We start from the raw sequence: 12,865 nt of genomic DNA, 5'->3' as shown, positions 1-12,865 counted from the left end.
CAGCTGTTTGGCTTGTATATTTGTGCATTTGAAATGGCTGGTGTTGATGGAGAACACACATCCTGTGATTTTCCACTGTCCCCCCAGTCTGCCTAAATTTAATAGAAAAATCATTAAAAAAGCAAGTTGCGCCTACAGCTTTTCTATACTCATAAATGTAATCATGAGGTCCAGGGTGCAGTGGGGAGCCTGCAAGTGTCTCTGAAAAGCTAAGGTGTGTCAGTGTCCTCTTGCTGACAGTAGTCAGATCTCATGGCTGCAGGTAGAATGCAGACGTCCCAGGAGAAAGGGGCTCAGACTCCTAGTCCCTGGTGCGCTATACTCAAGCTCTATTGGAGACGCCTACTGGTCTCAATCTAAATATACATCTTGTTCATATTACATCTTATCCAAGTAAGATTTTCCATTACCACAACATAGGAGACAGTGAGGGCACAGTGATTGCTAAAACCCTATAAGACTGGTTGTCTACGCTTAGTACTCCATGGTCGCAGAGTCATCAGCTTATGATTACATGTAACTTGCATTATTTCTTCAGTTAACATTCAGTGAGGTCTAATCATGTACAGGTCACAGCCTTCCTTACCTTTTCTCTTCCACATTCACTTGATAATCAGATCCTGTTGATCTGCTGTAGACATTTCTCTTGAAAGCATTTCTTCCTCTTTATTTCTCTTGCCACTTATATTAATTTAGTCTCTTACCAACTCCCACCTGAACCATGGCAGCAGCCTCCTCTGGTATTCCTGCTTCTGTGTTTTTGAAATACATGTGTCCATGCAGCTTCCCTGTGCTTAGAATTCTTTGTCTTTCCTGTATGCGGCTTTTTTTTTTAATCCTCACCTGGAGGATATGTGTGTGTGTTTTTAAGTGGGGAGAGAGAAAGAGAGAGAGAGAGAGAGAGAGAGAGAGAGAGAGAGAGAGAGAGAGAGAGAGAGAGAGAATTGATCAGTTGCCTCTCATAGACACCCCGACATAACTTAGGTATGTGCCCTGACTGGGAATCGAACCTTTTCGGTGTACAGGACAAAAGTCCAACCAACTGAGCCACAGGACTCCTTCATGTGATATTTAAGGCCATTTACAATCAAACACAAACTGCCTTTCCAACTCTACCTTTGCTTCTTCCCATCATGAGCTCTTGGTTATGTACAAATTTTCCTCCAAAAATTCTACGTTGTTTACCTCTCTGTGGCTTGCACATACCATTCTTTCTGTCTAAAAAGTTCTAATTCCTGTTTACCATTTAATACCCAGTATAATAAATGTTGCCTCATCCCTGAAGCCTTTCAGCCCAGACTCATCATTGCCATTTTTTTTTTTCTGTTAATCCTCATCTGGGGATATATATATATTTTTTTCATTGACTTTAGAGAGAGGGGTAGGAAAGGGGAGAGACAGAGAGAGAAACATCGATGTGAGTGAGACACATCAATTGGTTGCCTCCTGCGTGCACCCCAACCAGGGCTGGGAATTGAGCCTGCAACCAAAGCATATGCCCTTGACCGGAATTGAACCCGGGACTCTTCAGTCCACGGGCTGGCACTCTTATCCTCTGAGCCAAACCAGCTAGGGCTCACCATTGCCATTTTTTACATAGAGTGTGTAAGTGTTTTAATCATTTGGATGTGGTGTGTCTTTCACATGAGATTCAAAACTTCTTGAGGACAGGTATTGTGTGCTTTGTTTTTTTAAAAATATATTTTATTGATTTTTTTTTTACAGAGAGGAAGGGAGAGGGATAGAGAGTTAGAAACATCTATGAGAGAGAAACATCGATCAGCTGCCTCCTGCACACTCCCTACTGGGTATGTGCCCGCAACCAAGGTACATGCCCTTGACCGGAATCGAACCTGGGACCCTTGAGTCCGCAGGCTGATGCTCTATCCACTGAGCCAAACCAGTTAGGGCCAGGTACTGTGTTTTATTCATCTTTCATCTCCAGCATGTATCACAATGCCTATAGTATAGTAGGTACTCAATATATACTTATCGAACATGTACAAGGAATAAAAATTACTTCATGATACTACTGCTGAGAGGGGATAAGTATCATAAGAGAGGCTTTATTACATATACCAGGTACATGGTTAAGTCACAGATTGAAATACTTGTGGAAGAAGAACCATTTGTGATTAGAATTTTCTTTTATTGTGGTAAAATATATGTAATATTTATTTTAATCATTTATAGGTGTACAATTTTGGTGGTATTAAATACAGTCACAATGTTATGTAACCATCACCACTGTCTATCCCCGAAACTATTTTTATCATTCCTAACAAAAACTTTGTACCCTTTAAATAACTCCCCCATTTCCCTCTCTCCAGTCCCAATAGCCTCTCCTCTACTTTGTCTCTATGAATTTGCCTATTCTAGGTACCACTTATAATTGGAATCACAATATTTGTCCTTCTGCGTCTGACATTTCTCTAAGCATAATATTTTTAGGGTCCATCTACGTAGCGTACATCAAAAATTCATTCATTTTTATGGTTGGATAATGTTCTATTGTATGTGTTTACCACATTTTGTTTACCCATGAACACTTAGGTTGTTTCTACCTTTTGGCTATTGTAAATGATTCTGTTATGAACATTGGTGTACAAATATCTGTTTCAGTCTCAGCTTTCAATTCTTTGGATATATACTTATGAGTGGAATTTCTGGAATAGTCAGAGAGTAGATCTATGTTTAACCTTTTGAGAAATCACCAAACTATTTTCCACAGCAGCTATCCCATTTTACATTTTCTTCAGCCAATGCATGAGGGTTCCATTTTTTTCTACATCCTCACCAATATTTATTTTCCTTTTTCTTTAAAAAAAATTATAAGCATTCTAGTAGGTGTGAATGGCGTTATCCTTTGCTTATACTTAATTGTCTTACTAATTGGTTCTACCTTGATTATTGGCCGTTGGTGACCACTAATAAACTGTTTTCACTTTCCAAATCTTGTATTTAACAACAGAAAACCAAAGCCTGACCAAAACTTTTGTGCACTGGCACTTGTTAGCAGGGCATAGCCCTTTCTTAAACTTAGAAATATGAGCAGAAAGGACTTCTTAGAAAATTTCCTAATTATCCTTCCATAGCATTTGTTATAGAGCAGGCAAGGATCAATAGTCTGTTAATGTTTAACCTATTCACTTCAAAGAGTTAGTTGCCTATTATCTTGTTAGAGAGACCAGTGACCAAGAAAAATTCACTTGTCCATTTTGTGTTTTCTTACCTTTGCAATCTCAAAGTTCTTTCTCTGTTCAGTCAGAAGCACTCCTTTTTACTTCATACTGCTGTATAAGTCTTTTGACTCCAAATCCATATTGGATGGTAGTACTAGAACTAAATGTGGTCTTGAAACTTACTTCGTGGAAGAGATTGATTTGAGATGGGTGTGGGGTTTTAGAGGCCATGTGAGGACAGACTACAAGGACAGGAGTTGGGCCTCCTCAGGCTACCTCCTCAGGCTACAGTTGTGTCTGAAAACCATAAAGACAGCAGCAGCATATACACAAATTTGTTCAACCCCTTTGCAAACCCTTGTACTCAGGTAGCTTTCTTGAAATTTGTAAAAATGCGTGGGCATCAATATTACAAGAGATAATTATGGCAGGAAATAATATACTGATTCATTCTACGACATGTGCTGAGCAGTGTGCCATCTTTGTCCTCAAGGAGCTCATAGTCTAATGCAGTGGGGGAGTGGAGGTACAGACTATAAACAGTTTATAAAAATAACTACAGTTAGTCTTCCTGGTGGAAATATTAAAAACCATGTGAAGGCAAAAGCAGCAAACTTTGAAGAACTTGAAAGGCTTCACAGAAAATGAGGTGATGCTTCTTCTATAAAGGAGGATAACAACACCCCCTTTTTAGGATTATTGTGAATATTAGAGAGATAGCACATATAAAGCTTTTAATAATACAATTGCTGGCACATGGTAGGCATTCAACAAATTTTAGCTCGAGTCATTATATTATTATGGAGAGGTTTTATTGAATTGAAGAATAACAATATATCCACTGATTGCAAGCAACAGAGATTGACTTCTGTAAAGTAAGTGAACAAGTGAATGTATTGGAGGGTAACAAGGCTCACGGAATAGGAAGGAGAGTTTAATAACAGGCCTCAGATAGGAAAGATACAAGGAAGCTTAGGGATCCTAGTATTAGTAACAGAACTTACCGTATTTTCCGGCGTATAAGACGACTTTTTAACCCAGGAAAATCTTCTCAAAAGTCGGGGGTCGTCTTATACGCTGGGTGTCATCTTATAGAGCGGGTATATCCCAAACTCTATATTTTAACTGGAAAAGTTGGGGGTCGTCTTATATGCCCAGTCGTCTTATACGCCCAGTCGTCTTATACGCCGGAAAATACGGTAGTATAGTCTCTTTGGGATAATCCAACTTTAGATGCCTTTTACCTTTGGATGTCGCTACTCAGAAGTTAGGTCTGATTAGATTAGTTTGGGCTCTGTGAAGAGGGGACAGGATTCCAGGATCAGCAGCCTGCCAACTGATATAGAGTTGGGGAGTAGGTTCCAGCCCAAAGGAAGGGATGCAGAGAGAGAGTGATGTTCACTTGAGACAGTATCAGAGTACCTTTAAGATCTACTGATCCATGGAGGCTGATGTTGGATACAACCAGACCAACCCATGGAACAGCCGTAGAACCTTGAATGCCCTGGTTTGTAATCAGTGCCAACCCAATGTGACCACACCTATCTGACACCTTTCATTGAAATTTCTCTGGTTTCTCCATATTTATTCTTAAGTATGGTAGCTAAAATAGACTCTTGACTATTACAATAATAGAGGATAGACAATTTTTTTTATCTTTTAATATATTTAATTATGATTATCATTTCACATTTCTCACTTACCTGCTCATGATCAGGAATCATGACTTTATGATGTCTACCTAGTCAAACCCTTTTATATCCTGTTACTTATTTAGTTTGATATGCTACTGTGCACTTGTCTTTTTGAATCTCATCTTGTTTCTAGGATAATTTTTCAACAATTCAGATTTTTACTCTTGTTTTCCAAAGTACTGGAATAAGTAACTTTAGCTTTTTGCTTGTGTGACTCTCCATTTCTGATATGACTCATTAGAAGCAGAAAGGTATGACAGTATAGAGAAGACACTAGATTTAGGGACTGGCCGTCTGAGATAAAAGTCCCAGCACTGTCACAAGCAGGGTGTGGCTTTGGGTTAAGTCACTTAACATCTTTGCCTCTGTTTTCTTGTTTATAGAATCAAGACAAAAGTAGCAGTTAGTGTGTGAGCTCCTGGAGAGCCAGGTATGATCATGAGGCACAAGATCATATAAGTGAAAACTATCAAGTCAAATGTGATATATGCTCATTGTTACTTCCACCATCATAATTGTTATCAGTATAGATTTCAGTAGAGGTCCCCAGAATTGTTTCCTTTAGGACTTTGTGCCATCGGTGCTGTTGTTAAAACAGGGACTCTTTCAAGCCATATTGACCCCATCTAACTGTAGTATGCATGAGACTTGTCATGTGGGATACAATAAAAAACACCAGAAATCAGATATATTCTAGCTATCTTCCTTTTATCTGTATGTCCTGACATAGAAGAAAATTAAATTGGTGTATTAGTTTGATCTTCCCAGGACCTTAATATACCTCATCAACTTCTTTTCAAGGTGATTGTGGAGGACTTATGGATGTGTTTGACTGCCTTGTCAAGTCGGTAAATGACTGTAATTTTCAAGGACAGCTGTCTCTGGATTGGCTTTTTTCCAAGTCTAAGGAAAGGACTCCTGTACTTTGTGACCATTCAGAAATTAAGGCTACTGCTTCTGCATTTCTGCCTACTGACCATGTACCATTTCAGTATACACACATTTACAGATTCACACATGCACACACATAAAGTTAGAGCTAATTTTATTTGTTGTATTTTGTATCATTGCTAAAAGACCCTCAGTCATAAAGCAAGTTATTATGCACACATGTGTATTTGGTCCGTCCATGTCCCTTTTCTTTCTTTCTCTTCTCACCTGTTTCTATGTTCCTCACATAATAATGCACACTGAGCTAATTTCTAACATTAAATTTAAACAGACTGGCTGATGTTCAGTGAGTGCACATAGCCTGTTGCCATGCAATGACTGTGGCCCATGGTGTTGATACTATACAGCTTTGCTGATGGCATTCCTGGCTACTAGAAAGACAACTAAAACCTGACCTGTAATATTTGCACTTCATTTTAGCCTTATGATAAATTTGATACATTCCTTATGCTTCAGTCAGCAACCCTAGCCACCCTTTATCATTCATTCATCCCAACAAAATCTTATCAGCTTGCTGTTAGCAACTTTGCCTAAGCTAGTAGCCTTAATGCTTATTCTCACCTTCATACTCATCATTTATTTTTCTTTTTTAAATATGTTTTTATTGATTTTATAGAGAGGAGGGAGAGGAAGAGAGAGAGAAAAAAATCTATGTGAGAAAAACATCGATCAGCTGCCTCCTGCATGCCCCCTACTGGGATTGAGCCCGCAACCCGGGCATGTGCCCTGACCAGGAATCTAACAAGTGACTTCCTGATTCATGGATTGACACTCAACCACTGAACCACACCAACTGGGCCATCAGTTCTTGTGTTGTTCCAACCTTTTTCATTTCCCCCTCCCATACCGTATTCCCCCCCCGCCCCAGTTTTTCCAGGAGGGGACTTAGCTATACTAGAGATGTCTGATGTATTTTTTTTTTAAAGATGCTTTTTAAAAAAAAAAAAATATTTTATTGAATTTTTACAGAGAGGAAGGGAGAGGGATAGAGAGTTAGAAACATCGATGAGAGAGAAACATCGATCAGCTGCCTCTTGCACACCCCCTACTGGGGATGTGCCCGCAACCAAGGTACATGCCCTTGACCGGAATCGAACCTGGGACCTTTCAGTCCAAAGGCCGACGCTCTATCCACTGAGCCAAACCGGTTTCGGCGAGATGTCTGATGTATTAATAACTGGCCACTGATGACCCATCTGCTGGCCCATCTCTAGCTACCATTGGAATTGGGATTCGATTAGTTGTGTTTACCCAAGACCATATTAGCACTTCTTAGCCCTGCCTCTACAGATAGCCTGAAATGTAGAACACATGAAGGAGCAGCCACATTATTTATGGTGTCAGACTGCTGTGTATTTTAATCTTGACCCACTGTTTCCTGGCTATATAACCTTAACCTTTCTCAGACCTGTTTCCTTTTCTCTAAAGTGGAGATAGTAACAGTATCCATCTCATAGAGTTGTTGGGAAGGATTAAGTGAGCTCATACATACATATAAAGCCCTTAGTGTAGTTCTTGACACATGCTAAATAATGAATTATGGGACCTGTTTCTGTACTCAAATCACTTTTGTGGCACCTCAGATTGGGGAGAAAGGTGGCTTTGGAGAACATATAATTTGTAAGCTGAGTCTTAAAGGACAAGGAGTTAACATCCCAGTGAATTAAAAAAGGAGGATTCCCAGCAGCAGTATGCTTAAGAGCTGTAAGAACACCTGACATGTTTGGTAAAGTGCTTATAGTTTACTCTGACTGAAGGATGAGCTAAAAGTGGGAACACAGGAGTAGGCGAGGCAGGAAAGACTACCAAGAACAGATCGAAAAGAACCTTGTAGAGCTCTTGGAGGAGTTTAAACTGAATCTTCCATCAGTCCCCCATCCACATAATCTGGTTTCTCTGTTAGCAGTCAAATAAACATATCTAAGAGCAGCAACAGCAAAAAGGGGAAAGAGGGCAGAAAATTGGCCTCAAATGAACTGGCATATTTTTACAGCTAATATTCCTCCTTGAGAATACTACGTTAATTAAACATGTGCCTTGAAAGATTCAGTATTGCTTTACTTTTGCTCCCTGTTGGTTGTCTCATTCATTAATCTGCTGATTAGTAACCCTGAACTCTTGCATCCCTCTCCCTTTTTTGCATTCCCTTTTTAATATACTATGCTATTCCCCCAGGATGTAAACTCCAGGACCCGTCTCTGGCCTGCTCATGTTTGTTTTCTTTGCCCCTTGTGCCTGCCTCTGCTATAACATTTGTAGTATGTGTTAAGTAATCCTTAAGGTAACATTTTTATTATGTCATAAAAAGTGCATGGCAAATATATTATAACTCATGGACTTTGTTTAAAAATGAACGGATAATTTATTGAGTGTGTTACATGAGCCTTGCTCCCCTCCCCATTTCAGCTGAGACTTGCTGCTCATTTAGCATAGCCTCCTATTGAGTGCTCCCACCCTGTGACATGCTGGGAAAGCACACTCATGGTTGGCTAGAAATGACATCATAGTTTATGTACTCAATAAAAATTTAATTAAGTCATTACAGGAATTGCAGTCATCATTTAACCCTCTGATTTCTTCTGTTTAGTTTATTATTAAACATTCAGTAATACCAGTCACCAAATCCTGATGGCTTATAAAATATCTGCATGAATTTTAATAGCTTAAATAAATGGGAAAATATGAGTAAACTGATATAAAAGGAACCTTTTCCTTGTGGTGGTGCTATATATATGGCTTTTTATAAAAAGTAAAGCATTATGAAAAGGATAAGAGTTTAATAAGAAAATGTCCCAATGCTATCTGGGAGGAGTTTCTCCATCTGTGTATTCATGGACAGGGTGCTCCATATAGGATGATCTGGCAATGGGGACACAGAATCTGCACACCAGCAAATAAGCTTAAATGAGATAATAATATCCCAACAGAGATTCACCAGAGGGAATATCCAGCTCCCCTTGGCTAGAAGGGCCCAGTGGGGTGAGTCCAGTAGTTCAGGAAGCTGTTCTCACTTATGCTCACCTGTTGCCTGCAGATCATGTATCTGCACTGATTGAGCTTCCACCCTCTTCCAGGAAGGGACCTTTTCATGATCTAATCCAGCCTGGGTGATCATATCTGAAAACCATTTCTAGCTGTGGCTGCTTGCCATTTCTCAGCTAGAGGTGAGGAGGAGAGGCAGTTTACAGGACACTGGAGTTAGAATATAGGACAAGGAGGTAGAAGAGCCTTGCTAATAAGGAATTCCACTCCTGCTATCCACTCTTGCTAGGCAGTAGCCAGCCAGAATGCAGGTGCATCCCAAGAGAAGAAAGTGTGTTCATATGTAAATATAGACCTTGCTGAAAAGCAGAACTGAGGTTTGCAGATGAATGTGTTTGTGATCTCTGGAAAAGCCCTGCAGATGGTGAAATAGGAAAAGCACTCCAGAAATCAGGTTCCAGTTCTGACTCCAACACTAACCTGATGAGTGACCTTGGACAATTGTCTTCTTTTGGGGTTTCAGTTTACCATTTTTTTTCAAAGGGATTGAGCTAGGTGGTTTCTGAGGGCCCTTCCAGCTCAAAGCCTACTGGTTTGATGCCACACATAAACCAGCTCTGTGAGCATGTTCAGTGAATGTGTACCTCTGAGAGGTGCTCCTGCCTTCATGTTTGACAACTCCAACATTTGTTTATGGGTCAGGTACTTCTTGCACAATTAGGAGAACAGCTAGTATGGGAGTAGGGAGAGCCCCACAGTAGGTATCAACGGGTCTGGGTTTGAGTCCCATCCTCACACTAACTCTAGCTATGGCCTATTTCTTGACTCCTTTCACCGCAGCCCATTCTAGAAGATGGTGCAGTAAAAGTTTGGCAGCAAATGTTTATGACATTTCAGAAACAAATAAATGGGTGTCATTGGATAGAACATGCTATGCGAGGCATTCAGGCCCTTGTAAGGATTCAGTCATCAGCATGCTCGTCTTAAATCCTGCTCTGAGCCAGGCTCTGGACTGGGTGATGGGCTTGCTGAGATTAATCAGAGTTCCTTATGACCCCTGAATAGCTCACAGACTAGTGGGAGAGACAGGTACTTAAGCAATTCTAAACCATGTTATGTACCCAGAGGGAGAAGTGTGAACAGAGAGCTCTGGGAACACAAAGATGGATGGTTTATTTGGCCTGGGTTGAAGGTGGGGTGGGAAAGATCATGGATTGTACTATCTGCCTGCATCCAATTTCACATTTTCCAGTCTTGAGCTTCACAGTTCTCTCTTCCTTTTTGAACATTATTCATAACTATAAAGTATTGGAACTGATTTTAGTTTTATACAAACAAACCAAAGGTATTACTCATAATTCCTTGAAGTTGCAGAGCACTTCACAACTTACTAAGGCTTTCAGCATACATTGTTGCATTAGTGAATGAATACATGCTAATTCATTTGCTCTTCACACCAGCGTCTGTATGTAGGACATTTAAAAGACAAGGAAATAGACTCAGAGGTTACTTGACTTACCCAAGATCACATACTATGTACATAGCAGAATTATGACTTGAACTCAGGTTTTATGACTAAATCATTCACTACTCTTTTCTGCCCTTCTTCAGAGACCAGTTATAAACCACAGGATTAAATCACTCAGTCTTTAATTTATGATCCAAAGTAAAATTATCCTCCTGAAGGCAGTAACCTGATAGAATGTAAGGCTCATAGACTTTGGAATCAGACTGGCCTGGATGCTAATCTCAGCTTTGTCACTAATTTGCTGTGGGACCTAGGGCAAGTCACTTCACCTGTCTGAGTCTCAGTTTTCTGTGTCTATACAAACATGAGTATAGCACATATACCTCTCTGAATTCCCATGACGATTAGAGAGATGATGTCTATAAAGCAACTGGTCCTTAACCAGTATTCACTAAACGGAAAAGAGGATGGTAGCATGGTCATTGTCAGGTTGTTAAGCACAAATCTTACTCTCCATATAAAGCTCCAAATAACCTGTCAGCTTAAATAATTAACAAGTCCTTACTACATATAACACATTACACCCGACTTTCTGCTGGGATTCCAGATAGGAATGAAAGCTGGATCCTGCCCTCGAGCATATTCCTGGAGGTTTGGAGGTCAAAATTTTGCCCTATAAAAGACATTCAGTGAACTGCGCTCTAGGCTCTGAAGGCCCTCCTGGCCATTCTCTGGAAGGAATCCTATCAGGGTCTCAATGGAATTGCATTTCTAGAATATTCTCTTAACATTAACAATCTTACTACTTTAGCCCATCTTATTTTCTCCTCCTGTCCATGGCCTCAGAGTCCCCTCTTTCTCCTCAGCATCTCATAGTCCTGCCTCTTTCCTTCCTGTTCCCACATCTGTCACTTCCTTCTTTTGTCCTTTTACCACAACAAGCTCTTTTGAGTGGTCCTTAAGACATTTCCTAATCTGGACCCAACAGATCTTACCAGTGTTCCTGCCCATTTACCCCTCTTGGTACTCCCTGAATTTTTACCTGCCTTTCCACCTTTGCACGCCTTATTCCCTATGTCTAGAATGTCATCTCTTCTCCCCCTTACTCTCTTCTGTCAGATTCCTCCTCCGAGGTCCACTTAAGTGTGAAGAGAAATCTTTCCCAGTCCCCCAAGCCGAGATCATTTGTACCAAAATTCATTTATGGCTCACCACATTTGGAATAGAATTTGAGACAACACGTTGCAAGTAATTATAGTTGATCCTTGAACCTGCACAATTGAAAATCCATGTATGACTTTTGACTCCCCCAAAACTACCCTCAGTATTCATGGGGGATTGGTTCCAGTACCCTCTGTGGATACCAAAATCCATGGATGCTTAAGTCCTCTATGTAAAGTGGTATAGATCACCCGGCCATGGTGGCTCAGTGGTTGAGCATCTGCCTATGAACCAGGAGGTCACAATTCGATTCCTGGTCAGGGCACATGCCCAGGTTGCAGGCTCAATCTCCAATGTGGAGCGTGCAGGAGGTAGCCCATCAGTGATTCTCTCTCATTATTGATGTTTCTATCTCCCTCTTCCTCTCCCTTCCTCTCTAAAATCGATTAAAATATATTTAAAAAATAAATAAGTAGATAAAGTAGTGTAGATCAATATATACAGTTGGCCCTCCTAATCCATGGCCTCCCAACTGTGGATGGAAAACAGTATAGGTACTTATTGGGGAAAAATCCGTGTATAAGTGGACCCACACAGTTCATACCCATGTAGTTCAAGGGTCAACTGTAGTTTTTACATGTCTGTTTTCCAATACTAGACTCTGCTCCTCCAGTGAGGAAACTGTTTCTTCTACTTTGTTCAATTGGTGCTCAGTTCATTAAACCAAGTTACTGCTTTGTGTAATTTGGCATTGAAACCTTAAAAGAAGCTGTCAAACTGGGGAGAATCCTTGACAGATCAGGGAAATGGGGATGAACTGGCATTTTGACCTGTTAGGGACCCTCTCTCTTTGTCTTAAGAGTGTGTGACAGCTAAAAGCCAAAGATCCTACTTTTTAGTTTGTTCCTTTCTTTCATACCTTTGTTCTTGCAATTTTGTTTCTTGTAGGTCAATCCCTATATCCTGAAGAAGAACATGATGGTTCTGACAAATAATTTCTATGCAGCAATCTTGGGATATGATGAGGTAAGATCACTGCGAGTCTTAGGCAGAACACTGGCCTTCCCCAACAAATGCTTGTGATGAGAGCCTCCGAGCAAAGCTTCAGAGGCTGTCACTGCCTGCCATCATGGCTTAGTATTTATTTGCTCATCTTCACTGGCAACTATGTGCCCTAGTTTGCCTGTGCTTGGGAAAGAGAACACCATATAATATGGGCAAATCATTCAACTAGTCAGCATTTATTGAGTGCCTGTAGGGAACTGGATAGAGGGACAAAGGCAAATCAGTCACTTTCTCAGCCCCAGGTGCTCCCCGAGAGAGGAAGACATACACATGTAAACAGTACCATCTGCCAGACAAATAGCACACTTTTTTTGTCTTTAATTATAAAAGCAACACATACATACTCATTTTAAAAATTAATG

General features: G+C 40.4%; 1 protein-coding gene across 2 annotated transcripts in view; it reads left to right on the top strand.

Moving 5' to 3' along the window:
- The window catches only part of UQCC1 (ubiquinol-cytochrome c reductase complex assembly factor 1), a 117,596-nt gene that overhangs the window by 94,087 nt on the left and 10,644 nt on the right, over positions 1-12,865 (top strand). For both annotated transcript variants that reach the window (XM_079784067.1, XM_079784068.1), the window contains exon 8: positions 12,387-12,464. In XM_079784067.1, coding sequence (XP_079640193.1) covers positions 12,387-12,464 — 78 coding nt within the window. The remainder of the gene's footprint in view (positions 1-12,386; positions 12,465-12,865) is intronic.

Source organism: Cnephaeus nilssonii (genome assembly GCF_951640355.1).
Source record: "Cnephaeus nilssonii genome assembly, chromosome: 11".
Taxonomy (NCBI): Eukaryota; Metazoa; Chordata; class Mammalia; order Chiroptera; family Vespertilionidae; genus Cnephaeus; species Cnephaeus nilssonii.
Note: the sequence above shows the minus strand (reverse complement) of the source record. Positions and strands in the feature narration are given on the sequence as shown.